General features: G+C 33.8%; 5 protein-coding genes and 1 non-coding gene across 6 annotated transcripts; 3 read left to right on the top strand and 3 right to left on the bottom strand.

Moving 5' to 3' along the window:
• The first annotated feature begins 317 nt into the window (after window positions 1-317).
• On the top strand, window positions 318-1,327 carry FLA11 (FASCICLIN-like arabinogalactan-protein 11). Its single transcript, XM_088118534.1, has one exon. It carries the CDS (start codon window positions 453-455, stop codon window positions 1,194-1,196), a length of 744 nt encoding a protein of 247 aa, XP_087974660.1. The 5' UTR covers window positions 318-452; the 3' UTR covers window positions 1,197-1,327.
• Window positions 1,328-2,962: 1,635 nt separating this feature from the next.
• On the bottom strand, window positions 2,963-8,647 carry P58IPK (DnaJ P58IPK-like protein). The gene is made up of 9 exons (XM_022288096.2): window positions 8,454-8,647; window positions 7,057-7,222; window positions 6,182-6,383; window positions 5,932-6,092; window positions 5,758-5,851; window positions 5,367-5,579; window positions 4,818-4,898; window positions 3,672-3,890; window positions 2,963-3,486 (listed from the first exon to the last, which is right to left on the bottom strand). Exons 1-9 carry the CDS (start codon window positions 8,584-8,586, stop codon window positions 3,250-3,252), a joined length of 1,506 nt encoding a protein of 501 aa, XP_022143788.1. The 5' UTR covers window positions 8,587-8,647; the 3' UTR covers window positions 2,963-3,249.
• Window positions 8,648-10,313: 1,666 nt separating this feature from the next.
• Window positions 10,314-12,962, bottom strand: LOC111013576 (zinc finger protein JACKDAW). Its single transcript, XM_022288040.2, has 3 exons — window positions 12,518-12,962; window positions 11,907-12,303; window positions 10,314-11,312 (listed from the first exon to the last, which is right to left on the bottom strand). The coding sequence occupies exons 1-3, from the start codon at window positions 12,693-12,695 to the stop codon at window positions 10,472-10,474; spliced, it is 1,416 nt and encodes a 471-aa protein (XP_022143732.1). The 5' UTR covers window positions 12,696-12,962; the 3' UTR covers window positions 10,314-10,471.
• A 7,220-nt stretch (window positions 12,963-20,182) lies between these two features.
• Window positions 20,183-20,254, bottom strand: TRNAP-AGG (transfer RNA proline (anticodon AGG)). The gene has a single exon. It is a non-coding gene; the product is annotated as a tRNA-Pro (tRNA).
• A 1,846-nt stretch (window positions 20,255-22,100) lies between these two features.
• On the top strand, window positions 22,101-24,225 carry LOC111013679 (peroxidase 21). Its single transcript, XM_022288178.2, has 5 exons — window positions 22,101-22,256; window positions 22,340-22,494; window positions 22,582-22,779; window positions 22,871-23,036; window positions 23,758-24,225. The coding sequence occupies exons 1-5, from the start codon at window positions 22,187-22,189 to the stop codon at window positions 24,156-24,158; spliced, it is 990 nt and encodes a 329-aa protein (XP_022143870.1). The 5' UTR covers window positions 22,101-22,186; the 3' UTR covers window positions 24,159-24,225.
• Window positions 24,226-24,973: 748 nt separating this feature from the next.
• On the top strand, window positions 24,974-26,616 carry LOC111013587 (DNA-binding protein S1FA). Its single transcript, XM_022288053.2, has 2 exons — window positions 24,974-25,134; window positions 26,239-26,616. The coding sequence occupies exons 1-2, from the start codon at window positions 25,081-25,083 to the stop codon at window positions 26,452-26,454; spliced, it is 270 nt and encodes an 89-aa protein (XP_022143745.1). The 5' UTR covers window positions 24,974-25,080; the 3' UTR covers window positions 26,455-26,616.
• The last annotated feature ends 52 nt before the right edge of the window (window positions 26,617-26,668 follow it).

Raw genomic sequence — 26,668 nt, 5'->3', positions numbered from 1 at the left:
AAATAAAAGCTATACCCACAAAATTTATATAGGCAAAACAAACCTTAATAATTTGGACAATGTTGTTCAAACCTTTCCAAGATGTCCAAAATATGGCTTTCAAAAACCATTTTGTAAAAGCATCTCACATGCTAAAAAACAGCCCCAAACTATTTAAAGAGATTAAAAAGGTCCCATTTCCTCGAAGACTTAAATCTCAAGCTTCCCTTCTTAAAGTTGTCCCTTTTAAGAAGCAAAACCCAAATGTTTTCACTTGTCCATCCCCCACCAAACCAAAAACCCCACCTTTATCATCCTTCACTCTCTGCTATGCTCTGTTTTTCCTGCTTCCTCAAGCAAAATCCCCTCTCTCTTCTCTCCCACCAAACCAATTCAATTCCTTCAAATTACCCTTCTTATAAATTCCCTTCTCCTCTCCCTCCAATGGCTCAAAAACAAAATCAAATCCAATCATGAAGAAGCCCCTCCCCATTTCCTCCTTCTTTCTGGCCTTCCTCTGTTCCTCTGTTTCCGCTCAGTCGACGCAGCCGCCGGGCCCCGCCGGTCCGACCAACATCACGGCCATCCTGGAGAAGGCCGGCCAGTTCACAACCTTCATCAAACTCCTCAAAAGCACACAACAGAGCGACCAAATCAACAATCAGCTCAACAATTCAAACCAGGGGCAGGGCATTACTCTGTTTGCTCCTCCCGACAATGCCTTCGCCAATCTCAAACCTGGGACTCTCAATTCCCTCTCCGATCAGCAAAAAGTTCAGCTGGTTCAGTTCCATGTGCTCCCCAATTTCGTTTCCATGTCCCAATTTCAGACCGTCAGCAACCCTCTTCGAACCCAGGCCGGAAACAGCAACGCCGGCCAGTTTCCCTTGAACGTCACTACTTCTGGGTCTCAGGTCAATTTGACCACCGGCGTCGTCGACGCCGTCGTCGCCAACACCATTTACACCGACGGCCAACTCGCCGTTTACCAGGTCGATAAGGTGCTTATGCCGGTTGATCTTTTTGGGACTGTGGCTGCGCCGGCGCCGGCGCCGGCCAAGCCGGTGAAGGCTGTTTCCGGAGCGGATGCTCCTGCTGCTTCTTCTAAAGATACTTCTACTGATGATTCCGGCGCGGCTGCGGCTCTGAATTACCGTTATGCGGCGATTGTTGGAGCAGTTGCTGGATTTGTGGTAGCGATTGCTCTCCAGCAATGAGGATTTTTTTTTCCCTTTTTGGGAAGTTGGGAACTGAATTTCAAGAATAATTTTCTTTTCTTGCACTCTCTCTATCTCTGTGATTGTATTTTTTTCAGTTTTGTAATGAAACTATGAGATTTATTTTTCCATTTTCAAATATTCGTTCGTTATGCTTATGATTTAATAATCGCCATTCATTTAATATCAAATCATAGTAGACTTTATCAAAAAAAAAAAAAGAAAAAAATTACCACAACCAATTGTCATTTAGAGTTTCATAGTGTTTTTTTAGTACAATAAATTAGAGTACGAGTATTTGAACCTCTAATCTCGAGAAAAAGAGTAGTTGTCAATTGTAGTTAAGTTATGTTCATGTTGACTTAGTTTAAAATAATCGATTGGACACTTCAATAAAAATTCTCTAGGGTATTATCATAGAAACATTTCATATCTATCGCAACTTAAAAAATCTCACTTTACCTATTTCTTCTTTATCTACCTTAATTTAATTTATGTGAGAGTGTAATAAGAAAAACAAAGTATTGATGTGATATCACCTTCTAGAATCAATCTTTACTAAGTATGGTAAGTTTTTTCCTTCTATAGTTGGCAAAGATCAAAAGTAAACTTCTCAATACGTACCGATGAGAATTAGACGTTAGTTATGTGAGAGTATTTATATTATCGTAACGATGTATTAATTTATCATTTATCGTCCTTTTACCTTCTTTACTTTGATCAACCTTATATATGTATTCTATATATATTCTTTAGATGATAATAGGATCATCTAATTCTCTCTAACCTTAGTCTTTAAAATGGTTCCAGAGTTTATTATAAAAAAAAATGGTGAGTTATATGTTCGAACCTTTTTATTGTCATTTACACCGTATTTAATATTGATTTCCACTTGTTTGACTTTGTGCAAATTTCTAAGCCTACCAGTGAGAGAGTGTTAAAGCATCCATAAACTCCTTTTCTCGATAAAGATTATAAACTTCACAAAAAAAGAGTTCTGTTATTATTATAAGTTTGTAAGTGGATACATACTTTCGACACGAAAGAACATAGACATAGTGGTTGTCCAATGAGATACTGCGCATAATAATATACTAACTCATAATAAGATAGTACCTCGGGTTAGTCATCCACATATTACGTGCTTACCACTTGTTTTATTTATTATTATTTTAGTTATTTTAAAAATTGGATTTATGCTTGTTTTATGGAACTCATTTCATATCATGGTTCAAACATTAAAGATGGGGTTTGCTAATTCTTTTTGAAATCCGAATATAAAAAGTTGACATCTATAGATTTGGATCTCCATTACTGAAACTACGATTGTACTTGTTAGAACTACTCACGATCTCTATATTCGTATGATTTTATCAAAATTAGGTCTAATTAACGTGAATATTTTAACTAGATACCAATTATTTGAAGAGAAATGAGACAAGGAGACCATTTACTTCTCTCCCATTTACATCCACAGAAGAAGGAATTACTCTCCATTGCTTTTTCCGTATAGAAATAGCACGAGGAAGTTTAGTGATACCTCACCTACTTTCCACTTATGATAGCTTACAAAAATACAAAGATCAGAAAAGAGATCTCAACAACCTTCGAGACAAAACATCAACTTCGGAAGATGGGCTATTCCCTTCACCTTCAGTAATATGAAGATCAAAGGAAAGCTATACTTCACCAAACTTTTGATTCCCATAGTTGAATAATATCGTGAGCCATATTTGGGCTATCAATTTCAGAGAGGCAGAGAGAGATGAAGAAGAAGATGATGAACTTACCTTCAAAGTAAACTTGTTAAGTGGCAAAAAAGACAATCTAAGCAATGGTAAATGAAAGCTTATACATTAAGGTATTACAACTCTTGCTTTAGCATGGAAAAAACTTGCTCAATGAACATTTTCCTCAACTAAAAGGCCTCTATCTGTAACCTAAGGTATTTCTACTTTTCAGCAATTAAATATTTTGATCCCCATTAAAGCCGATGTTTTGTAATCACCATAAAGATATCAGAGAAAAAGAGGACCCAATGCTGTTGCTGAAATCAGAAATGGAACTCAAACCCACCACCACCACCACCAGGAAAGCCACCACCACCGGGAAAGCCGCCTCCACCAAAACCACCGCCACCAAATCCACCAGGGAATCCGCCCTCAAAAGAAAATGTAAATTGCTGTCCTCCGCCGCCAAAAGGATTGAAACCACCTCCTCCACCCATGCCCATCTCTTCAATGTCTTCCCCTCTATCATATCTTGTACGTTTGTCTTCATTGCCGAGAACCTGCAAGACATAGACTTGTGCCACTCAGCTACATGTTATCGTGTTGGGTTTCGGGTATTTCACTGTCTTAAAGACCAACATTTTGCAGCAAAACAATCCATTTTTGCACGTAAGATATAAAAGCAATTCTAGCAAATGGTACGTAAAAAGGCAAGCCAACAACATTGAGATATTTCAAGTTAAACCTCATATGCAGCAGCAACATCGCGGAACTTGGCTTCAGCTTCTTCTCTATTATCAACATTTTTGTCAGGATGCCATTGCAAAGCAAGCTTCTTATAGGCACGTTTGATCTCAGCAACAGAAGCAGTCTTTGAAACCCCCAAAATTTTGTACCAATCCTTTCTTTTGCTCATTTTTAAAGCCTTTTCAGCCCTCATCAGTGCCTCCCTAATATTCATATCCTGCAAACATCACTAAATACATTAATTGATGATAAGCTGTGACGATGATAAACCAGCATTGAATTTAAATTTTCCCAATTTTAGTTCATCTTACAATGAAATATATATCTTTTAAATATGAATCACTATCAACTAAAGTTATCCTAGTAAACTTATCCCATGTTTTAATCTAATACATAACTTAGTTCCCTCATTAAAAATAAAAACAAAAATAAAACTTTTAAACTTATTACATAAAACAAAATTTTGATTAGACTAATCATTAATAATATAAAAATAGCCTTTTTATGTTACATCAAATATGCCAAACAAATGACATTGATTCTATCTAAATCGGAGTTATTAAAACAAATAAAATTTTTAAAAATAGTTCTATCTGCAACTTACATAAGTAAGAACGCTGCTTGGGTACTGTGAAGTAACTCCCTCACAGTTTAGATGCTTAGATTGATAACAAAACACAGAAACAAGAAACCGTTCGAGAGGGTTGCACTCTCCCGACTAGTATCTCTCACAGAGTACAAAACAAAAGCATGCCCCTAACCTTGGCAGCCCCAAAACATATATTCTCCCTCCCACAACCTAGGAACACACAAAAGACAAAAACTAAGGTCCTTCCCAAGTCAACCTCCTAATTGTCAGAAGAGGGGGAATTACCCCCTTTGCCCCTGCGTACATAAATATTCCTAATAGGAGGTCTAACAGGCACCTAGATATTTAGCATAATATAGGAGTACTTATGTACACAGAGAAGAAAAAAATAAATTTTATTAAAGGTTTTTACGTGGACTTAAAAATGAATGAAATAAGTAACTTATGATATAGTTGTATCTAATGAATATAAGATATATATTTATAAGGAGCCAAGAACCTTTCAGTGTCAACCTTCTACAAAAAAGGGAAAAAAGAATTGAATGATGACTTTACCTGTGGTGAACTTTGAGCTGCTGACTTAAGATCTTCTACAGCACCCTCCCAGTCCTCTGTTAAAAGCTTTGCTTCACCTCTCTGAAAAACACAATTTCCAGCATTAAAGAACTTGAGATCTTAAACATTCTTTAACAAACTTTCGTCACTCTCATTATATAGATTACAGCAACTACCAAGACAGTCACACGCAGATGATTTGAATTGGAGTAAGAATGAGAAAGAGGTTAACTGCTGTTCGGGTTTTCAACGTCTCAGAAACAATAAAGATCTTAGATGCAAGGAAGAAGATGATAATGATAGTCCCAACATAATGGCTCGAGCATACTGAAGTTGAGTCAGAGAAGCATATATACACGCACATTAAGGAAATAAATAGAGGCTAGAAATGGAAAATCAATGATAAGCATAAAGGGAGCAATAGTAGTAAAGTAATTTGCAACAAAATGCACTGGGCATTACAGCATCCAGTGAAGCAGGAGGACGAGAGAGAGAGAGGGAGGGGCGGGGGGGCTTGGGTGGGGTGTGTGTTGGGTTGGCGGAGCAAACCTGGACCAAAGCTTCAATAAGGTCTCCATCAATGTTTAGTGCATCATTGCAACTGGTAACAGCATCCTTTCCACGACCAAGCTTGACCAGCACCTTGCATAAGCCAAGATGAAGATGTACATTATGTGCGAGATGATTGGGGTCTAATGCAAGGGCTGCATTATATTCCTCCACTGCTAACCGCAGCTTACCCTTACTGACATTATCTTCTGCCTGTCAATGAAGTACAAGAACTAAAATGAAGACATGATGAATAACATTATCAATTTCATTTACTTGTACATTTTATCAGACAAGAGAAAGGGGTCTAAAGAAATAACCCCTCCCAACCCAAAATAGAAGATCCAAGAAAATAGGATTTAACATATTTCTTCATGTTGCTTGGGCTTACACTCTTGGTCTTCTTGAGCAGATTCTTCAATCCAAAATACGCTTTCTTCAGTTCACCATGCTCTGGATCTAGGCGAAGACCCTTCTGAAAATGCCTGAAAAAATTGTTCATGCGTAAAAACCTGTCCATGTCATAATAAGTAATGCTTTCAAGAATATGTACTGTCAAATCAACCTTGAGGCAACATCATGATCTGCCAGATAGTAGTAGGCACGCCCACGAAGCAATAATGCTTCCAGATTGCTTTCATCTTCTTTAAGAATATGTACAGTCTCAGAAATGGCAGCAGAATAGTCCTTATTTGCCAAAAACAATTTGACCTTCAGTAATTTGGCCTACATCAAGTTAATTTGCACGATAAGTAGAAATTCTAGAGTACAATTAAAAATAGTAAAAAGTTGAATTAGATAAAAGATGGTATCACCTCAGAGCATGCTGGAGAAAAAACAAGTACAACTTTATCCAAAAATTCCAATGATTTTGTGTAATCTCCCGAATCAAAAAGCTTAAGGGCCGTATCTAAAGCACTCTGAGCCTGAAGCAATTGAGAAAGCTCCTTTTCACCAGCTGAATTTTCAGGTTTTAACTCCAGATACTTCTTGTAGTTCTTCTCTGATTCATCATATCTACATCAGCCAAAAAGTTCCTGAATCATATAATCGTCCAATCAGATGGAAGGTAGAGGGTGAGAGCAAGGTTTTCTACATGTCACGATAGTTTAAATTTCCTTTACAATATTTTCAGTCTCAAATATTATTTTTGTTTGAAGTATGTCAAACCTTCTCTAGGAATGTGTACTATTTGTTTAGTGAGGATATCATGAGCCAAGGTTAACAAAAGAAAAGGATGTCATGAAAACTCTATATTAGCTATTTGGTAGGAAAGTAGAGTTAAATTCTTGATTCATTATTGGTCTGAAAAGTAAGCTCTTTTATTTGTATATTTCCTCAAGAGGAGGCCTCCTTTTCCTCTTTATTATTTATAACATACTTTTATTATAAAGAATATAAGAAAGTTTTTACAACAACCGAGGTTTATAACGAAAAGGGAGAAGAAATGACGGAAAATAATGGATACATTTATCTACCTCAGAAATAGCAGGCAACATCCCCATTCATCAGATATATGTCAAATCAAATCATATTTCTAGTTCAGAACTTCAGAGACGAGCCCAAATTTCTACTTTCTAATCCTAAAAATTCCTAAAGATAGTAACTTGCCGTGTCAAAATTTTACTGTGTCTCTCAACTCGATGCATAATTGCAATGAAATTCAATAAATTAACAAGAGGGGAAAAACCTGCATAACTGCCGAAGAATTGAACCACGATGGAGATATGCTTCTGAAAGTTTTGGGTCTGCCTCGATAGCAGCGTTAAGATCATCAAGTGCCTCACTATAACGTTTCACCTTTACATTTCGTGAAACTTTCTCAAACAACTCAGCAGAGTTACCCAACTTTCCATCTGGAGATATAAGCCGATCCATTACAAGATGAAATTGACGATGCGAACAACAAGTGCAAACCCCAGATGGGCAGCAAAGAAGAGGAGAGGGGAAAAAGATGAAGAAGAAAACAAATAAAAGGGCAAGTTCCAATTTCTTAGAGAGAGCCTTGCGGCTTGTATCAGGTAGCTAATGCAGAAACGAAATGCAGCATCCTATTGGAGCACTTTTACGTTTTTTCAGAAAATTTCACAATTCTCATGCACATGTTGGATCTAATTTACCATATTGTTACAGGTGTAAGCCCTTCCCTCCATTTACAAAAAGAGCAATTCCTAATACTAATTATTAAAGATGAGTTTGGTAATCATGTATAATTAATAATTATTTCTTCTCTTCCATTTAATGGAGCTAAAGGCATTTAGATCATTAAATGAAAGAGAAACATTCACAAGACTAGTAGAGGTAAGACAGATTTTGACTTTATATGCATCAAACGATCCAATTCAGATACCTCAAATAGACCTATATAAGGGAACATCATCTGACGATGCAAGAGGGAGATTCCACAGCCTCATACAACTACAATGTTGATACCAAAGAGGGCTTCTTTCTGAAGCTTGGGTGTTCAGGTTGCTTACAACAATTAATCCTAGGTGATTTCTGCTCTATCATAGAAAACTTATTGAACCCTTAAAGGAAATGATCTCAAGAATTTACATCGGACAAGATTTAAACCTAAGACCTTGTGAGAAGGTACTCCTTCAGATGGCTTTAACCCCTCCAGGTTCAATTTCAGATTTTACACCATGAAGAGTTATGATATTTAAATTTCGTTGCCAATATTTAAGATTCTAGGAAGGAGCTGGAATAAGCGACCAAATTTAAAACAGCAGCATAAAATCACATAGCAGCGGAAGGACAACTGCAAAAATAATACCAAAACTCAACACTGATATCCTAGTTCTAGCCACGAAATGTGGGAACAAAAAATTTGCAGATAACACGAAAGTATAAGGCAAATAGAATTTCCAAAACATTAAAACTGCCTCAATTATCGTAATCAGCATTGGAATTATTAACACGTGAACAAATAAAGAAGTAAAGAACCAAAACAATATATCGCACAATACAGAACTAGATCTAGGTATCTAATCGAAGGTAACAAACCGGACTGCAAAATTAGAAACTCCAGCCAGATTAATTCCAAGCGAAGCTCGGATGGATAGATCAGAGAGTAAACTAACGAACCTGAAGCCGAAACCAAAGGTTGAAGGAGAAGAAGCTGACAGACGAGGACGAAGTTGAGAAGAAACGCGGTGCACGCCAATCCTCGCCAAGCTGAAGCGTCCATGGCGGAAGGCGGAATCGAAAATCTCAGCATTGTTTCTTCAAGTTCCAAGTTTCATGAACAGAACAACAATATGTAAATTCATCAAAATGGAAATGTGGTTTTTTTTCTTATAATTAAACTAATAAAACTAGTCATTCCACGTATTTATGTCCAATGGCTCGGTTACACGTGGAAATTAGTCCAGCATCGACCGAGTAGTAAATTTCATTCTGTGCTTCGTGGGCCGCTGATGGGAATCGAGCCTATCTGCAGTCGCCACGTCACCGAGACATACCCATCGGCATACTTGTTCGAGCCCACTATTTATATTGGGCCGCATTGATTTATATTGGGCTGATGAACGGCCCAATTTGTTTGCTTTTATACCTTACGGCCCAATTTCGAGTTCTTATTTCTCACTTATATTTTAATATTTAAATAACTCAATAAAATTTTGGGGCACCACCACAAGAATATTATACAGCAGCGTTAATTTAAATCTATTTGTGCCGTTCAGTCAAGAAGTTCTGAGTTTGAATTCCCTCTCAAACGTGTTGTAGTAAAAAAATAAATAAATAAAAATAGTTGAATTTTTCAGAAGTTTCAGAGAAGAGGAGTCCAAATAGTCCGTAGAGTTCTGCCATGTCTTCATAATTCCTGGGCCTATTCCTATTCTCCCGCACAATATTTCACAGTAATTAACATGCCAATCTTTATTTCTATATTTCATATAATATCAATAATTTCAATTTTTTCTCTTAAAAAATTTAATAATAATAATAATTTCATTTTTTCTCCAGATATTTATTCACATTTTCCAAATTTTCGAGGAGTGTAGATTTTCAATTTTTCTTCACCCTCTTTTTACACATGATTCCCATTTCTCAATTGAATTTAACATGTTTATGGTAAAAGTAAGTATTTAAATTGAAATTTTCAAATCTGTTTAGGAAAGTGTATTTATTTAATGGAGTAAAAGATAGTATTGTATTTTAAGCTAGCGCAAAATTTAGAATTGTATGATGTAGTTTATAATTAGACAAAAGCAAACAATATCATTATTAGACATGATCAAGGTTGTCGAAGCGAGCAAAACTCAACAATAATTGACATATAAACATTATCATAGTTTTCAAAAAAAGGGAAAAAATAAAGTCTCGAGTCTAAGTTTGGTTAAAACTTAAGAGTGTTTTCAAAATTACTGATACGTAAAGTTTGTTTTTTTCAAATAGAAACTAACAATAAAATTCATTGTCAAGTCAAAATGATGCTAGCTTTTTGTTTTCTTTCTTTTCTTTGGAACAAAACAACCCTAGCTAGTCTAAGACTATGAGTGCTAGGTTTTATGGTAATAGATTAAGGTCCAATGAAGAAAAATAATAATTTAGATGCTTATGGTAAGCACCTATTCTTTTACTTACCATCATAAGAAGGTAAAAACTGAAAGTAGAAAAGAAAAATAGAGATATTTTTCTATTTTTAAAAAAACTAAAAAGCTATCAAAATTTTATTGATGATAGCGTTGGACAAATAAGTACTAAGTATTATTCTTATCCTAATTATATATTCAAGATACAGTATGAGAGTGTTTGGATTTTAAACATTTTTGAAATGGAGAGTAGGATTAGCTAAGCTAATGCAATGTTTAATTTAAGTTGGCCACCTTCCATGGTCAGAAAATTTTAACAAAAAAAAAAAATTAGTACAACAAGGGAAAGTAGAATATTAGAATTCATGATCTTTTGATTACAAGCAAGAAAAAGTAGAAAAAGTGTCCATTATAATAAATTTCAACAAATTAGTTTCCTGCCAAAACTTTATAATTATACAATTAAATTAACAATATGAACACTTTCCCCAGCATAATTTCCGATTAAAATTCTGATATTGATATACACACACAACACAACATATCTAAAATGAAAAAAGTTTTGAATTATCTGGTTCGATCATTGGCAATGAATTGGGTGGACCCGATTGGATCCGAATTCATATTGGAGTTAGCAAACTTGGTGAGGTCCATTAATGGAACCATCTGCGGAACAATTTGTTTGTGATGATCATCGCCAGTACTCCCAAGAAAATCCCTCGTCAATCCGCCATTAATGGAGCCCTCAAACAGCTGCTGCAACTCGCTTCTGCTTTGGTTATTATCATTCTTCGAATTATTATTATTATTATTAGAAGCTGATGATGATGAACTCATCATCACTCCCACGCTGCTCCCTGAGAACGATAATGGGTCGCTTCTTGTGGACCCCAATTGGGCCGCCTTCAGCAGCAGCGCCGTCGCCGACAGGCCCCCGCCGCCGCCGCCGAAGAAGCTGGATGAGAAGTAACCATCTTCCTTCGCCTCTTGATTGTTGGTGTGTCTTTTGGAGCCATTTTTGTTGGTAAAACCCAATATTCGATTTGGGATTTCGAAGAGATTATTGGAGGAGGGAATTTGGGTTGGGAATGGGAAGCCAGATAATGAAGGTGGTTCCGTTGGGAGGAGATTATTGTTATTATTATTGAAGTGGTCAAAATTTTCTGATCCCACGACAAATACTCCTTGCCCAAGTTGGAAACTTGAACCTTGGGAATTGGAATTGGAATTGGGATTGGGATTGGGATTGGGATTGGGATTGGGGAGGCCAAAGTGATGGGAATTGTTCATTGAATTATTCCCACTGAAATTGGGTTTTAAATTTGCTGCTGCAACTGATGAAATCAGCCTCGCACTTTCTTCAGCCAAAGCATCGCAGAATGCTCTATGAGTTATGAAGCTATCTTTCCTGTGAAAAAAAACAGAGATATCATGGTTAAGATCACGAATAAAGACACAATTAAATTACTTTCTTTACACCTTTTTTTGTATTTTAGTGGTAGTATATGGTTGGGGTGAGCAAATACAACCGAAAAACCAAGCCAATTGACCAAAACCGACCTAACAGAAGTAGGGTGGTCGGTATCATAATCAACCGAGTCTCATGTATGAACCTTTGTAATGCCATTTTCTTTCTAATTCAGCGGTAAAGTAATTTAAAATCCTATATTACTATTTTCTTCTCGTTCATATTGATAATTACTCATTTTCTTGTGTACAACAAGCTAAGTGGGATTGGAGAATTTGAACTCATGATTTCTTGATCAAAGATATGTATCGATTACCACTAAACTAAGCTCATATTGGCTTGATAATTACTAGTTAAACTTTGTGATTCATTTTCAAGGGATTTATTACTCACCTTCTAATTATTTGGGTGACCATAAATTTTGAACTCAAGATGAACAATAAATACCTTGGAAAGTAACATATAAAAGAACAAAAATCTAGGCTTGGTATGGAAAACAAACAACAGATGATAAAAGTAAAAAGAGAGAGAGACCTGGAAAAGAGTGTTCCACAGTCACACTTGTACTCTCGAGTTCCACAAGTCTTGGAGTGAGCTTTCCAGTCGGATTGAACAGCATATTTCTTAGAGCACTTGTCACACTTCCACTTCTTTTCCCCGTGCTTCCTGCTGAAGTGCTTCTTTATTCCGGTGAGGTCCCCGAGCGCTCTCGCTGCGTCGTGGTGGACGCACGACTTCTCGGGGCAAATATACACCTTCTTCTTCACCTCTTTGTTGCTTCTCTGCCGGAGCTTCCATGGCAGGTTGTGCCCTCTCCTGTGGAGCTGCAAGTTCTGGTCCCTTTGGAATCCTTTGTTGCATATCTCACAGATGAATCTGTTGGTCGCCATGAGAGTGTTTGGAGACAAAGCAATAACCTCCGCATCTGGATCTGTCAAATATTCATACAACAATCACAATAAAAAAAAAAGATTATATTAAACCCTTTGTTGGATTACAAGTTTAGTTTTAGAAATTTATTTCTGTTTTTTAAATTTGACTAAGAATTCAAATATATTGTTAAAGAGTACGAAAAACATGTAAAACTTGAATTTGTCTCTCAGTCTAAAGATTATGTATATAAAAAGTTATGTGGCAAAACCGACCTGGTTTTCCAGGCAAGTTTCTCTTCTTCTTGGGGAGAGAAGGAAGGAGCTGAGAATCGGAATTAGGGTTAGGGTTAGGGTTCGGATTCGGGTTCGGATTGGGAGGAAGATAAAGCTGAGAGCTTTGTAACTCTCCAACAGAAGAAGGAACAGCACAAAAGTCAATACCAGACATCATCTGCAAATTAGCTTACAAACAAATTAAGACACAAACACAGAGATAATAGAGAAGGTAGCCAGTAGGAAAAAGGCTAAAAGTTAATTAATTAAACCAAAAATATAAATTCAAGAGATCAAAAAGATTATTATTATTTTTTTTTTTTGGGAGATGTGGGGAAAGACAAGAAGAAGGGGTTGGAAAGTGTAAACAAAAAACCCAGAAAAGAAATGCAGAAGAAGGTGAGAATTAAGTGTTTTTGAAAGAGAGAGAGAAAAAAAGGAATGGATATATTTGGCTGTGGCTTGTATCGTTTGGGCTTAAAAAGAAAGCTCCAAAAACCATGATGACTATAGAGAATATTTTAATGTTTTTTTTTTCTTTTTTAACTTTTTTTTTCTCTCTCTTACTGTTGCAGTCGTAGTGTTACGTGTAGTCCCTTTTATCTTGCTCATCAGTACCCTTCAAGATGCCTCTGCCTTGGCCATAGATTTAGGTGCCCCATCTCTCTTCTCCAGAAACTCACTGCCCTTGATCAATATTTTTCCAAACAAAAAAAATCAGAAGAAGACTTCAAATTTCTTGAAGTGGACCTTCTTGATTAGTAGTTTATAACAAGTTTTTGTTCAAGAAAACAAACTATACTTTATATGGAGTTAGGAACACTAAAACATATAGGGAAGTGTGTGTGTTTTTTTTCTATGAGAGAAAATATGAAACTCAAAAGAAAGTTAATTAAATTCTTTTACTAGACAAGTCATATTTGTTGCGTGATAGTTTATAGGAAATAAAAAATCTTGTATCACGGTCTTGTTGAGGTTGCAAGTTATGGAAGTGAAATCTTACACTGGTTAGGGAAGAATATTGATCTATGGTGTATAGATGAGGATAATCATCTTCATTAGTATGAGACCTTTTTGATGAAATCAAAAGCAAAGTCATGAGATTTAAAACATGTTCTGTACTCGAGTGACGAGCAAGACAAGCCATATCAAGTCGGAATAGATGGATATGAAGCCTATCACACAGTCAAGTAAACTGATAGAAATAAATGTGTAGCTTTGTTCAAGAGGAGGAGATCTATTATATTTGGCGTACTAGATAGAAACAAGCTCTCACTGTCAGCTAAGAGTAGATGAGTGCATGACTATTTTATTGTTTATCATATCAACAACATTATTTAAGAATGTCTATCCCGAAACCAATTAGTACCAATTATACCATCTTGTTTTTTCCCATTAGTCTTTCACATGCCATTTTAGGTTCCTAAATCTTCTATATACATGAATCTCCTACTCCTTCGACATCTTTATGTAATTTCCTAATTAATCTCTTTTGTTGAACACACTCATTTATCCACAACCATCACACTAACACTAAGAAGATTTCCTTTTTCTCCCCCTTCAATTATTGTTTCACCAATTTCAAAACGATGAACCACAACATTTGACCATAAAATCGACTAATAGGATCACATCATACACATCTTAAATCAACCCTTGTTGGGATTTGAAATTACATGAAAACAAAAGCAATGGAATCCAATAATTGGTCAAATTTTGCCATTTAAAGTTGTACATTGTACCCCTCCTCTAAAAGCTCGAGTAGAATGGCATGATTTGGAACCAAAATCCAAAAAGGGGAAAAGGAAAAACAAGTTGAACAAGGTAAAAAGGAAGGTGATGGGATTGTTGCACCGACGGCTACGGGTAGCTGATGAGACTGTAGAGAAGGGAGAGAATCTCTGCAAAGTTAGATGCCTTTATGGAATGATTAATTCATAATTAAAGCTATGGCAAAAAAAAACTATATATTATACACCACATTTTTTTTTACAATAAGATTAAAAAAAAAAGTTAGGTTTCTTCTCAATGCAAAAGTGATAGGACAGTCCGTGATTCCTCTGCGACTGTGACACTGAGACTGAGGGAACAACTGTGGGTCCTTAACACTTATACTGTTCATCTCTGCAACTTCCATCATTTCATTTTCCCTTTCCTCTGCCCCTCTGAATCAAATTTCATCTACAATCTCCATTTTTTTTATACATCACATGTGATTATCATCTAGGGATATATTATGTTTAAAGTGAAAGTTTTGGCACATTTGGAAGTGATCTTAGTAAGGTTAGAATCACTTTTACTCATGTTAAGATTACAGTGATTTTAAAATCTATGAACATCTTATACATAGAGTGAAAATTCCAACATGTTTGGAAGTGATTTTAATATGGTGAGAATCACTTTTACTCGTGTCAAAATTACAATAATTTTAAAATCTAGGGATATCTTATGCATAGAGTGAAAGTTCCAGCATGTTTGGAAGTGATCTTATAGTTATAATCACTTTTATTCATGTCAAAATTACAGTGATTTTGAAATGATATGTTTTCCAGTAATTTTCAAGTAATTTTAAAAAATATAAAAATTCACTTTATTCTCAAGTCAATTACTTGATTAGTTTATATGTGATTGGTTGGTCTTTAGGGTTATAGTAAATTTTGAGAGATAATAAATTCAAACTCCACGACCACTTTCTTAATAATTTAGAATTTGGTGATGAATTCTCATAGTTCATACACGTTTTACTTCCCCCACAATTTAATAGAATATAATATAGAACCCTAACCCATCATTTTCCAAAGTAGCTTTAATTTTTTCAATAAAGATGAATCCATTAAACATATTTTCAGAAAATAGAATAATTAGTTTTTCTAAAATAATAGAGAAGATTTGATTTACAAACCCATAATTAATTATGCATTATCTAAATCAAATTATTGGAATTGGGTTATACATCTTAATCCATCTGATCAAATCAACAATTTTTTGGGCCCCCATTAAATTTTTTTTTCAGCTTTAACTGGTTAAGTGTTTAGTCCCTTGTTTGACTGATGCTTTTTTTAGGGTTAGATGATAATTAAAAAAAACATTATATTATTTTCTCTTTATATCAAAACAAATTAGTCGTATTAGCAATAGTTGAATTGATGAAGACCAACTAATATGAACATTCATCCACAGAATCCAAATCTTTGACTCTTGTAAAGAAAAAAACAACGTTTTATTAAAAATATAATTTGAAATATAATGTTGTCACGTCTATCAAATAACCAATTTTAGCTTTTATATTACGCCATCAAATTGAGAACTTGTTCATTAGTGTAAATCATTTATTATCTTTGTGGAAAAAATGATAAGCAAATTGTTTACTTTTAAGATAATCGTCAAAATAATATTAGGCAGAATATTTTTTTTATTATTATTATTATAGAAATTTATAGGATTTCATTTTCAAGGTTGGTAGACTTTCCATGGAAAATATCGTAAGCTTTCCAATTAGTTGGATGGTGCATCACTTCAATTTGCAACCCAAGGTTGTGCTTTCTTTTCTTTTATTATGGAATTTGACAAATAATTTTTTTTCTCATTTTGAGATAGACATATAATATTTTATAATCTAATTAACACTAAAACAGCTGCTTAAACTAGATAGAGAGAATTAAAAAATCAGTTTTAACAAAGAAAATATGTATTTATATATATAGTATTAGGTTTAAAATTTTACAAAAATAACATAAATTGGTAACTTATCTAATTTAGACGAAATTAGGTAATTTAATCGCCAACGTGAACTTAATTCAACAGTAATTGGTACGTGACTCTGATCAAGAGGTCATGAGTTTGAATCATCTCGTCTCACTTCTTATCATACTAAAAGAGTCATATTCGCTACTTATTTGTATCAAAATGAAAAGTAATTATTAAGCACAAATTAATTATATAAATATAATAATGAAAAAGGACAACAACTTTTTTGGCAAGATGCAATTGGGTTTTGCTTGCGTTGGCATCAAATTTCCAATCTTCATCAAACACATACACATGCTATTACAAATATATAAAACAAAGACACCCCTCAAATCCATGCATTATTTGGTTGCATTATTATATATTATAAAGTTTCTTAATTACTTTTTAAAAAAATCCCTACTTTTTTATATGGGGAAGAGATGTTTTTTTTTTTAACAAAGAAAACCCTGATTTTTTATATGGGAAAGAGAATAATTGTATATGCATATTCATATATATGTCCGACCAGAAAAGGACATGCCCTAACACAAATCCATGGAATGTAGATTCCTCATCTTCCTCCACCAATGCAAGTAGAGGGAACATTTTGCTTTTCTTTTCTGCCCTAATATTACTGTTGGATTATCATAAAATGGACTTTAGGGAAAAAAAAAAAAGGTTGAACCATTTATATATATATTTTGAAATCAATGATGGTAAGATTAGTGGAGATCGACCTTTGGGAATATATTAAGATGTCTTATCCACCAGAGATGTGCTCGGAGAATCATTTTTATAATTAAGTGTTGTTGGGGAAGAAATAACAATGCAAGGCTCGAGCATATATAGGACCTCTCACCCTAGTAACATCCTCAACATAAATAAGTCATCACTCAACCCAAAAGCTTAATTAAAAGCTAATAGGGTTGGTTAAATTTAATTCATTTCTCACTGTTTATTTGCTAATTTTACTAAAAAATTCAACTTGAAACATTGATGATACGAGGTAGTCAAACATCTTAGTAGAAATCCCGTCACATTTATTATATTTTCTAGTGTGGCAACTCCGAGTTGAGCGGGTTAGTTAGCTCCTATTTCTATTTTCAATAACATAGCTTTGGTGCATGTATAATAATTCCATTGCAACTAATTAAAAGAAAACTATAATCTCTGATTTGAACATTATTCACGACTCACAAGAGAGTATTGAAATCATTATTTTTAAATAAAAAAAACAAACATAAGGTTGGATTTGGGAAAACGTACAAATTATATTCATTTTTTAAGGAAAAAAAAGAGAGTAGTAAAATTAAATATACTTGAACAAATACTCAAGGGGACACCAAATTGATACTTTGTGACAATAATTTTGGTTAATACCTTGGAAATCTCATTTATATTAATTTATATCTAAAAGTACTATGGAAGTCAAAGGAAACCAAACCCCCCGATAATATATTCATGGAATTTTGCCAATCCTTGGCTTCATTAGGGCATATCATAGCTTTTTTGTCTGCCTTTTCGATCATACATATGAGATTAAAAACTCTTCATACTTTGAGTTTGGTTTTAATTAATGGGTAATTTTTGGCTCTAATTTAATTATATTTTCAATTATATTTGTATTTGGTGTTGTATATTTAAAGGACAAAAGAACTAGGTGGTAATTGTCTCGTATATAATAAAAAATTATAATGTAAAATTTGTCATTCTTTATCAAAGTTTATATGGCGTTAAAATATGTCAACTTGAGCATAGATTGACTGGTTTAGATATCTATTTCCAACCAAAAGAGGTCGTGAGTTCAAATCTTCACCCCTATTTATTATATTAAAAAAATTTAAATCAGTATATTTATATTTTTTAATCAATTTAGAAGTTAGAATTAGTATAAGTTTGATATATTGTTTTAATTTGAGCATTTTTTACTCTTTTTTTTTTAGTAATTATTTCTTTTAAGTGCAAATTATAAGAATGTCAATCGTTACGTATATGATTAAACTTTTTAGATAATCATTTCTAGAGTATTTCTTGGCACTGTAAAACCATCTAATTTTTTAAAAAATGTTTTTTATTTATTATCAAAAACAGTATAATTTTTAAAAAATAAATTAAACATATTAAAAATTAGTAAATTTTTCAAAAATGCTTATAGAAAAAGTAGTCTTATTTAAAGTGAAATGAAATTCAATGGACGAGGGCATAGACAATTATACCCTCTAGCATGAAAAAAAAAACGTTGAGAAAAGTAAATTTAAGTTGATACAATTCAACAAAACTTTTTTTTTAATACAACATATGGGTGGAAGATCGAACTCACAAGCTGTTGGTTGGAGATATATATCAATTGTTGCTCCAGGCTCGCTTGGGCCGATATTTAAGTTATGGTTGGTCAGTTTTCTCAAATGATCAAAATATTTTAAACAAACCTACTTAAGATAGTGATTATAAATAAATTAATTAATTAAAAAAACCTACTTAAGATAGTGGACAACTAGATCAAACTTGTAGCACAATTTAAGAGTAATATGGAACGAATTTAAATTAATAATAAATTAAGTTTGGTTAACCAATACTTTGATTGGCTCGGAAGTTTGACAAATTGGAATAAAAACTCTGAAAATTGAACCCATTCTCGATATGCAACAAAAAACCACGAGCATTGAAAATTTGTCTCCCACCTCCATTTTTAGGGTTTTTATTAAGAAAAACGTGATAAAAAAATTGTCATGGAACGAGATTCTAATCTCCTGCGACATTGTCAGACTAATTTGATAACGTTCTCATTTCTTATTTATTATATTTTTTATTTTGACTTTCTAATTTTCTCCTGCGACATTGTCAGACTAATTTGATAACGTTCTCCTTTCTTATTTATTATATTTTTTATTTTGACTTTTAATTTTTTACAAATATGACTGTTGGGTAATTATTTTTATTTTTCATTATTTCTCATTTTTAAGAAACATTTCTAAAATTATGTATACATTTCAAAAACCAACTATGGAGTTTTTATTTTCTTCTTCATGCTTAATTTTTAGGGTTTTTTTTTACCACACATAGATAAAAGTATTATTTTTTATTTTTAAAAAATAAAAAAATAAAAAAAACAAATATAACATTAAAAAAATTGAATATCTAATATGAAATATGAAATTTTATATAAATCTGTTACTTTTTTTAATTTAAAATTATTAAAAATGTTTATATTTTCTAAAAATAAATAACAAAAAACTAGAAACAGTTATAAAAAAAAAAGTAGTTCTATCGTTTTAAATAGGAAAAATAGGAAATAAGAAATTAGAAACAAGAAACAGATCGTTACTAGGTCGATTGATACCTAACTAAAGTCGAATTCATTTTTTGTGGTTTAAGTGGAAAAAAATAACAGAGAGGAGAAAATTTTACTCTAAAACTCTAAAGTGAAGAAAAAACAAAAATTGATGCCATGGATCATGATCACTCTGAGGACAAGTAAACCCGTTATGTCATTGTTCACCTTTTTTTTTTTTGGAAAAAAAGAAATTATTTTTTGTTTCGTATACAAATAATATAAAGTGAAAACCAATAGGGAAGCTGAATTTTTTTAAAAAAATAATTCTTTTTCTTTTGAGTGCAACGTGTGAGATGAAGGATTGAATTCGCAACTTCGTGGTGGGACTTATTTGTCAATTACCATTGAATTATACCCCATTTGACTTTTGAAAAAATATAATAATTTTTTTAAAACAATAATTAGTTACTATTACTTTCTAAAACTAATGTCTCCCTCTCATCAAAAGTTTCAAACGGAGACATTTTTACAAATTTTTTAGAAAAACTGATCAATAAATGGGCCTTGCGGTGGCCCATCTTTAGCTGTATTTAAGGTCTCAAAAGCCGGTCGCGGCCCATTTTTTTGAAAAAATTGTCAAAGAAATTGAAAAACAATCAAATGGGGCATTCCGAGAATTGAACTCGGGACCTCTCGCACCCTAAGCGAGAATCATACCACTAGACCAAATGCCCACTTTTGTTTACAAGATATAGAAATATAATTAAACTATTTATTATTTTTATAATTTAAAACTTTACTTTGAATTTATTTTTTAGTCATTTCTAAACTAAAATTTTCTTACAAAAAAATTGAAAATAATAAACCCATTATCATACATGGTAAAGAATATATATATAAATATAACAAAATAAGTTTACTTACTTTTTTCTTTTTCAGCGAACAATAAGTATTAGTAAATAAATTAAATCTTTTTGGAAAAGTCGATCTTACACTTCACTCCAAAAGAATTCATTTTTTAAAGACATCATATGTAATATCGATTTGGAATTTTGGAGATGTATGAACCAAGATGAATTTCGAATCGATTGAACTGAGAACCTTGCACGTGCTCGACCACGTACATTTTAAAGCTTAAGACTGAACTTAGTTCAAATTGGTATCGCGCTGAGTTTAGTTAGGTTGCATAAAGATCACGTCCATACAATGGCTCCATCTTTTATAGGGGAGCTTTAGAAAGCGTTTGTACCTCATCACAATCAACAAATTATCTATTGGGGATCGGGATATCATCTATCGGCAACATTCGAGTCCTGAGGTTGTACTCGAATTGGGCTCAGTCTAGGTAGGCAGAAGAGTATAGACTAGCTCTTCCTCATGTTCGGGCTCAAACAGTGTTCCATGGTGAGAGAGTCACAGGTGGCATGCCCTAATTTTACCCCTAACATACAACAAATTAGAACTATATGTTATTTTAAAATTAATTTTATATTTCATCGTATAAATTTCTTATACAACTACCCTCGTTCTGGAAGGTATGCCACTATGGACTACCATTGAGATATACATATTTGCCTCCCCAATAAAGGATATGTGTTTAAAATGGAGGTAAAAATTGTTAAGGATCTAGACAAATCAATTTCGACCACCAATTTTTAAAAAATATATTTGAAAAAGATTAGTAGATCACATGAAGAAAATCCCAACCAATAACTTAGTGAGGGAGAGAGAGATGCAACCACCCAACTCATTTTGAAAGATCATTAACTTGAATATATCATTACCCACCAAAATTAAAGTTTTCAAATTTTGGAAATTTGGAATTCTTGTTGGTTTTTTTTTTTCTTTTTTAAAATTTAAATGGGTTGAAAACTAGGATTGTCAATGTAAATATAATTACCTCCACTATTCATAAGACTTCAATTGCCCCCTCAGCCTCCAAATTTTGGAATGCCACATATAAACTATATAATAATGACAATTATCACAAATGGCTATAGAAAATGGTACTACCACTATGGAAACTAATTAGAAATTTCATTACCAAAAGTCAAAGAAATTGGCTTAGTGGGGATTAGACTTAGTTGACTCAAAATTCTTCACATTACAATATTTCCCCTCCCTCTCAGTTTCACCTACTAATAAATAAAATTGGTTTTTTTTTTCCAAGGATTAAATTTGGATTTTATGAAAATTGTTTTAAAATCAATTTTTGGGCCTATATGGTTAAAACTTTTGATAGAAACCTAAATTGTGATATTCATGTACCTAACATCACTTCAATATGTTACCATAAGTATATATATCTTTACCTATTATTATTGACGAGTATGTGAAAGTATTCCAATTAAACGAAATGAAAGAAATATTATAATTACAAAATAGATGAGATTTGGAGGACTATATGCATTTCCTTTTATTTAGTAATGAACTAATAAATGTGAAGTTTATTTAAAAATTCCATGCAAATGCAAAAAATGGGGATCCAATTTCCACTCTGTGAATAAGAATTAAACTCTCCCACTCTCTCTCAAAAGATTTCTCTCCCAAGATCTCTCCCTCAAATCTCTCTCTCCCCCATTGGAGATCTCTCTCTATATATAGCACGATCTTATCATAAAATCAATGTACCAAACAAACCAGAATTAGATAGCAAAAATAAAAAAATGAGTGTTGGGAGCTCAAGATTTGTGTTAATTCTTCTATTATCATCCTTGCTCCTCCTCTTCAATTTTGGTACTTTGCTCTTTCAGTGCCCTTTTTAGTTTTTATTAATATTGTATAACCAAATTAATAACCAATATAATGCTTTTGCATAGGGAAGAGCCAACAACAGCTTATAGTAAATTACTACAACCAAAGTTGCCCAAATGCTGAAGACATAATCAAGCAACAAGTTTTCAGCTTATACCAGAAACATGGCAACACTGCCATCTCTTGGATCAGAAATCTCTTCCATGATTGCATGGTCAAGGTATGTAATTTATTCAATCCCTTGTACTTTCTGTACATGTAATTTACAATTTTCTTATCTTTTTTTTGTTATTGGGGAAATTTACAGTCGTGCGATGCATCTCTTTTGTTAGAGATGAAGACAAAAGAGGGTAAAATTGTATCAGAGAAGGCATCTCCGAGGAGTTTTGGGATGAGGAATTTCAAATATGTAAACAAAATCAAACAAGTCCTTGAAAATGTATGCCCCAACACTGTTTCATGTGCAGATGTCATGGCTCTGGCTGCAAGAGATGCCATTTTCTTGGTATTTTTTCTTCTTCTTTTTTTTTTTTTTTTTTGAATTATGGTATTTGGGTATGGAATAATATATTTATATATGATGGTGTAATTAAAAGTTAGGGGGAGGAGAGATTGAAATGAAAACAGGGAGAAGAGACAGCAAGGAAAGTTACGAGGCAGTGGTGGAACAGTTTATCCCAAATCACAATGACTCTCTTTCTTTGGTTCTCTCTCGCTTTCAAGACATTGGCATTGATCCTCAGGCTACCGTTGCTCTTTTAGGTTTAATTCCATTTTCTTCCACCTCTTTCTTTTTCTTCCAAATTGTCTGCTTTTCTTTTTTAAGTAAAATACAAATACATTTTTTTTTAATCCAAACTTAGTTTCTATTTCTGAATTATAAAAAAAACATTATTTTTTTTTATAATTGGAGGGGCACCCCATAGACCATGATCAAAAAACAAAAAAAAACAATATTTTTTAATCATTGAGATCTTTCTAACTTTAGTTTCAACTCAGGCCAGGAAGTTAAGTTTAAATTTCCCAACCTTCCTCTTTTCTCCAAAGTGAATCCAACTCATTTGAATTTTTTTGTTGGGTAGACATATAGCATTTAACGGTCATTCAAGGATTCTCTCAAGAATCAAAAGATAAAGTGGTATTAAGGATCCCACATTAATTACCTAATAATGATTTATAATAGACCTACTCATTTTGTCCATGATTTTGAGATGATCATGAATATTAATAAGGTTCCAAATAGGAACAAGTCCAAATTAAGACAAAAAATGTATTAATCATTTTTTTAAATAATTGCTTTTATATATTATTATTATTTTGAGAATTTGGGGAGAAAATATGATAGAAAGGAGGTTTATTGAAATTTTTTTTGGACTCAAACAGATATATAAAAGATTTTTGTAATCACTCTGAATTTAAAGAATAATTAAAAAAATATATACATTTTGTGATATTTTATCTTGATTTAAATTCCATGGATCAGGAGCTCACTCCGTGGGTCGGGTGCACTGCGTAAATATAGTGAACCGGTTGTACCCGACCGTGGACCCGACTCTAGATCCGGAGCATGCGGAGTATCTGAAAAGACGGTGCCCGACCCAAAACCCAGACCCGAAGGCAGTCCAGTACGCGAGGAACGATCTTGAAAGCCCAATGGTTCTGGACAACAACTACTACAAAAACGTATTGGGCCACAAGGCCCTTCTGCTGGTGGACCAGCAATTGGGCTCGAGCCCAATTACTCTCCCTTATGTCCAAAACATGGCGTCCAATAACAGCTACTTCCTCGACCAATTTGCAAGGGCCGTTCTGTTGTTGTCGGAGAATAGCCCTCTTGGTGATGACCAAGGAGAGATTAGAAAAGATTGTCGACATGTTAATTAAAAACAATAACATGTAAAAGAAATTATGAGAGAGAGATGTATACAATAAGATCTCGATATCCCTTTTATATTGTCAAAAACTATGCACTAACCCGAATTTAATTGGTAATAATTGGCATACCTCTATTTGATCAAGAGGTTATGAGTTCGAACTGATCCGCTTCACCTACGCTAAAAACTTCATATATGAGAAAAAAATTTCATGAACTTAATATAATTAGCCTCTCTTACTAGAAGAAGAAGCCTTTATTACTTATTTGAGGCACCATTGAAAATGTTTTTATGTGGTTTTTTTTACTAAATTTTATAACAAACCAACGTTCATATGTGGTGGATCAGCTTTGATTGCTTTTCACCCATTTATGTAATGAATATTTGTTTATAACCCATTGATATTGATAATTGAGGCAGATTGATAGTGCGAGGCCAGATGGATAGTGTGCATGATAGTGAAGAGTTTTCCTTAAGAGGGTCTCTTTCTTCCTCTTCCTATTCAGGTCTTTTCTGTTGCAGTTCAACATTTCAATGATATTACAAAAGAATCGATAAAATACGAAAACTATCAATATTACTAATATATACACAATATTAATATTTATCATTTTTAATTTAAATTTTTATAGAAATATCATATTTTTATGAAATTGAAACTTCCAACCTTTCTATCCATATCGACATTTAAATCATTGCTTAAAAAAATTTTGATTTTTTTTTATTTTATTTATTCAAATAATTGGCCGAAAATGTCAAATTTCTAGAACGGCGTCGTTTGGAACCCCGTGGGCGGAAATGGACTAAATCCACTGTCCATCCCAGCATGTGTTGCTAATATCTCTGCTTCTATTCTATTCCTCTCGAAGTTTCTGTGGTTCATAGCATAGCTACAACTGGAGCCCGTTGCGAAGCGCTTCTGAATTTCAGCCATGGACGACGATTTCGAGTTCGGCGACAAGGTTCCGCCGTCCGTCCATCGCATGGTACTCCACTCTCCGACAACTCCCTTGAAAATATCCCGATGCCATTCATTTCTCTCTCTCTCTCTCTCTCTCTCTCTCTCTCTCTCTCTCTCTCTTCCTTTTTGCCCTGCCTAGTATAAGATCTCTATGAATGCAGCTACCCTTTTCTCTTTTTCCCTTGGGGTTTTGATTTGGAGATCCTTCTTTATGTTTATTCTTTATGGTTTACCTACAATCGTTGAGGATTTTTGTTCCACTTTGATCTCATTTTTTTGAAATTCGTTTAAATCAAATGTAGCAAATAATGCAGTTGAAATTTGGTGGGATCTGCTCCCCGAGTATCCTTATGAGCTGTTTTGGGTTAGTGAAAGTCCCGTTTCTTCTGTAAAGAAACACTTTGCTTGGTAATTCTCTTGTATTGTGGGTTTTTCAATTACCGAGAAAACGTGAAATTTCTTAACCAGAATCGAACTTCTTTTTCATGAAGAAACGCTCTGTTGATGCAATCTTTCAAGGATGAAGAGGATGCATGTAATTAGTGTGTTCTTTGGTGGGATGAAAAGTTTTCAAAAACTGCTTCTCTTTATACATTTTTTTCTTAGAGGATCGAATTTGAAATTACAGGATGCTACATGAATCTGTTAATTTGATCTTGCTTGCATGGCCAAACTTCTAATTTGAGGTTGGAATATTTCTTCTTCTGATCGCTTCGATATTTTCAGAGGATGTGGTATCCTCCGCTTGAAGGACCAGATTAATGAATAGCAGGAGTATGAGAATACAATTCATCTCCTCTTCATGCTTATAATCTGACGCGGGTTCTGATTCTAATTTACACTTACCCTATTCCTAAATAAGGGATATTCTTCGTATTTAAGTGAAAAAGACCTTACTTTGATTCATTCAGAAGTGATACATGAGACTGAGTATACATCTTACATATATTAGTGTTGATGCATAACTCGGGTCGAAAACGTGGAGCGTGAAACTGCAGAATGCAGAAGAAATAAACAGTCTCTGATCTGGGGCTTTACAACGGCTCATCAGTTTCTTTCTTCAACTCTCTCCTTGTTGTGTATGTTCTTATTAATGTGATCAGCAGCAAACATTGGCCTTGGTGCACAGGGGAAGGTGATTAGAGATGCAGACGCTGGAGGATTCAATCCAGGACTTGTCGTGCTGCTCGTCGTCGGGGGGCTGCTCTTGGCTTTTCTCGTAGGGAATTACGCACTGTATGTTTATGCGCAGAAGACCCTCCCTCCCAAAAAGAAGAAACCAGTTTCCAAGAAGAAGATGAAGAGGGAGAGATTGAAACAAGGTATCTCTGCACCTGGAGAGTAGTATAGTGGTAGTAGACAAGTAGTAGTAGTAAACTTTTCTCTTATCCGCTGTGTTCCTTGAACTAACAAGTTCTCCAGAGTTGTTTTACTTTTTGTTCTACGTTCCTGCGGTTGGTTTAGAATCGCGTAGTGATGAGAAAATAAGAAGATAGTTTATGTGGTATATTTTGCTTCAATGCTGCTTTATCTTTCTTGTCTGATACCCATTGGCTAGC

Source organism: Momordica charantia (genome assembly GCF_013281855.1).
Source record: "Momordica charantia cultivar OHB3-1 chromosome 1 unlocalized genomic scaffold, Mcharantia_2.0 BLBB01000001.1, whole genome shotgun sequence".
NCBI classification, from domain to species: Eukaryota; Viridiplantae; Streptophyta; class Magnoliopsida; order Cucurbitales; family Cucurbitaceae; genus Momordica; species Momordica charantia.
Note: the sequence above shows the minus strand (reverse complement) of the source record. Positions and strands in the feature narration are given on the sequence as shown.

What these genes read in the sequence shown, in the direction of transcription:
- LOC111013587 (XM_022288053.2), top strand. Translation starts at nt 25,081, where the DNA reads ATGGACGACGATTTCGAGTTCGGCGACAAGGTTCCGCCGTCCGTCCAT. An exon ending in CGCCGTCCGTCCATCGCATG is followed by an intron (nt 25,135 to 26,238) that starts GTACTCCACTCT and finishes CTTGGTGCACAG; the next exon opens with GGGAAGGTGATTAGAGATGC.
- LOC111013679 (XM_022288178.2), top strand. Translation starts at nt 22,187, where the DNA reads ATGAGTGTTGGGAGCTCAAGATTTGTGTTAATTCTTCTATTATCATCC. An exon ending in TCCATGATTGCATGGTCAAG is followed by an intron (nt 22,495 to 22,581) that starts GTATGTAATTTA and finishes GGAAATTTACAG; the next exon opens with TCGTGCGATGCATCTCTTTT. An exon ending in GGCTACCGTTGCTCTTTTAG is followed by an intron (nt 23,037 to 23,757) that starts GTTTAATTCCAT and finishes TCCATGGATCAG; the next exon opens with GAGCTCACTCCGTGGGTCGG.
- LOC111013576 (XM_022288040.2), bottom strand. Translation starts at nt 12,695, where the DNA reads ATGATGTCTGGTATTGACTTTTGTGCTGTTCCTTCTTCTGTTGGAGAG. An exon ending in AAACTTGCCTGGAAAACCAG is followed by an intron (nt 12,304 to 12,517) that starts GTCGGTTTTGCC and finishes AATATTTGACAG; the next exon opens with ATCCAGATGCGGAGGTTATT. An exon ending in TGTGGAACACTCTTTTCCAG is followed by an intron (nt 11,313 to 11,906) that starts GTCTCTCTCTCT and finishes TTTTTTTCACAG; the next exon opens with GAAAGATAGCTTCATAACTC.
- P58IPK (XM_022288096.2), bottom strand. Translation starts at nt 8,586, where the DNA reads ATGCTGAGATTTTCGATTCCGCCTTCCGCCATGGACGCTTCAGCTTGG. An exon ending in CAGCTCAAAGTTCACCACAG is followed by an intron (nt 3,891 to 4,817) that starts GTAAAGTCATCA and finishes TGATGTTTGCAG; the next exon opens with GATATGAATATTAGGGAGGC. An exon ending in ATGTTGCTGCTGCATATGAG is followed by an intron (nt 3,487 to 3,671) that starts GTTTAACTTGAA and finishes TATGTCTTGCAG; the next exon opens with GTTCTCGGCAATGAAGACAA.
- FLA11 (XM_088118534.1), top strand. Translation starts at nt 453, where the DNA reads ATGAAGAAGCCCCTCCCCATTTCCTCCTTCTTTCTGGCCTTCCTCTGT.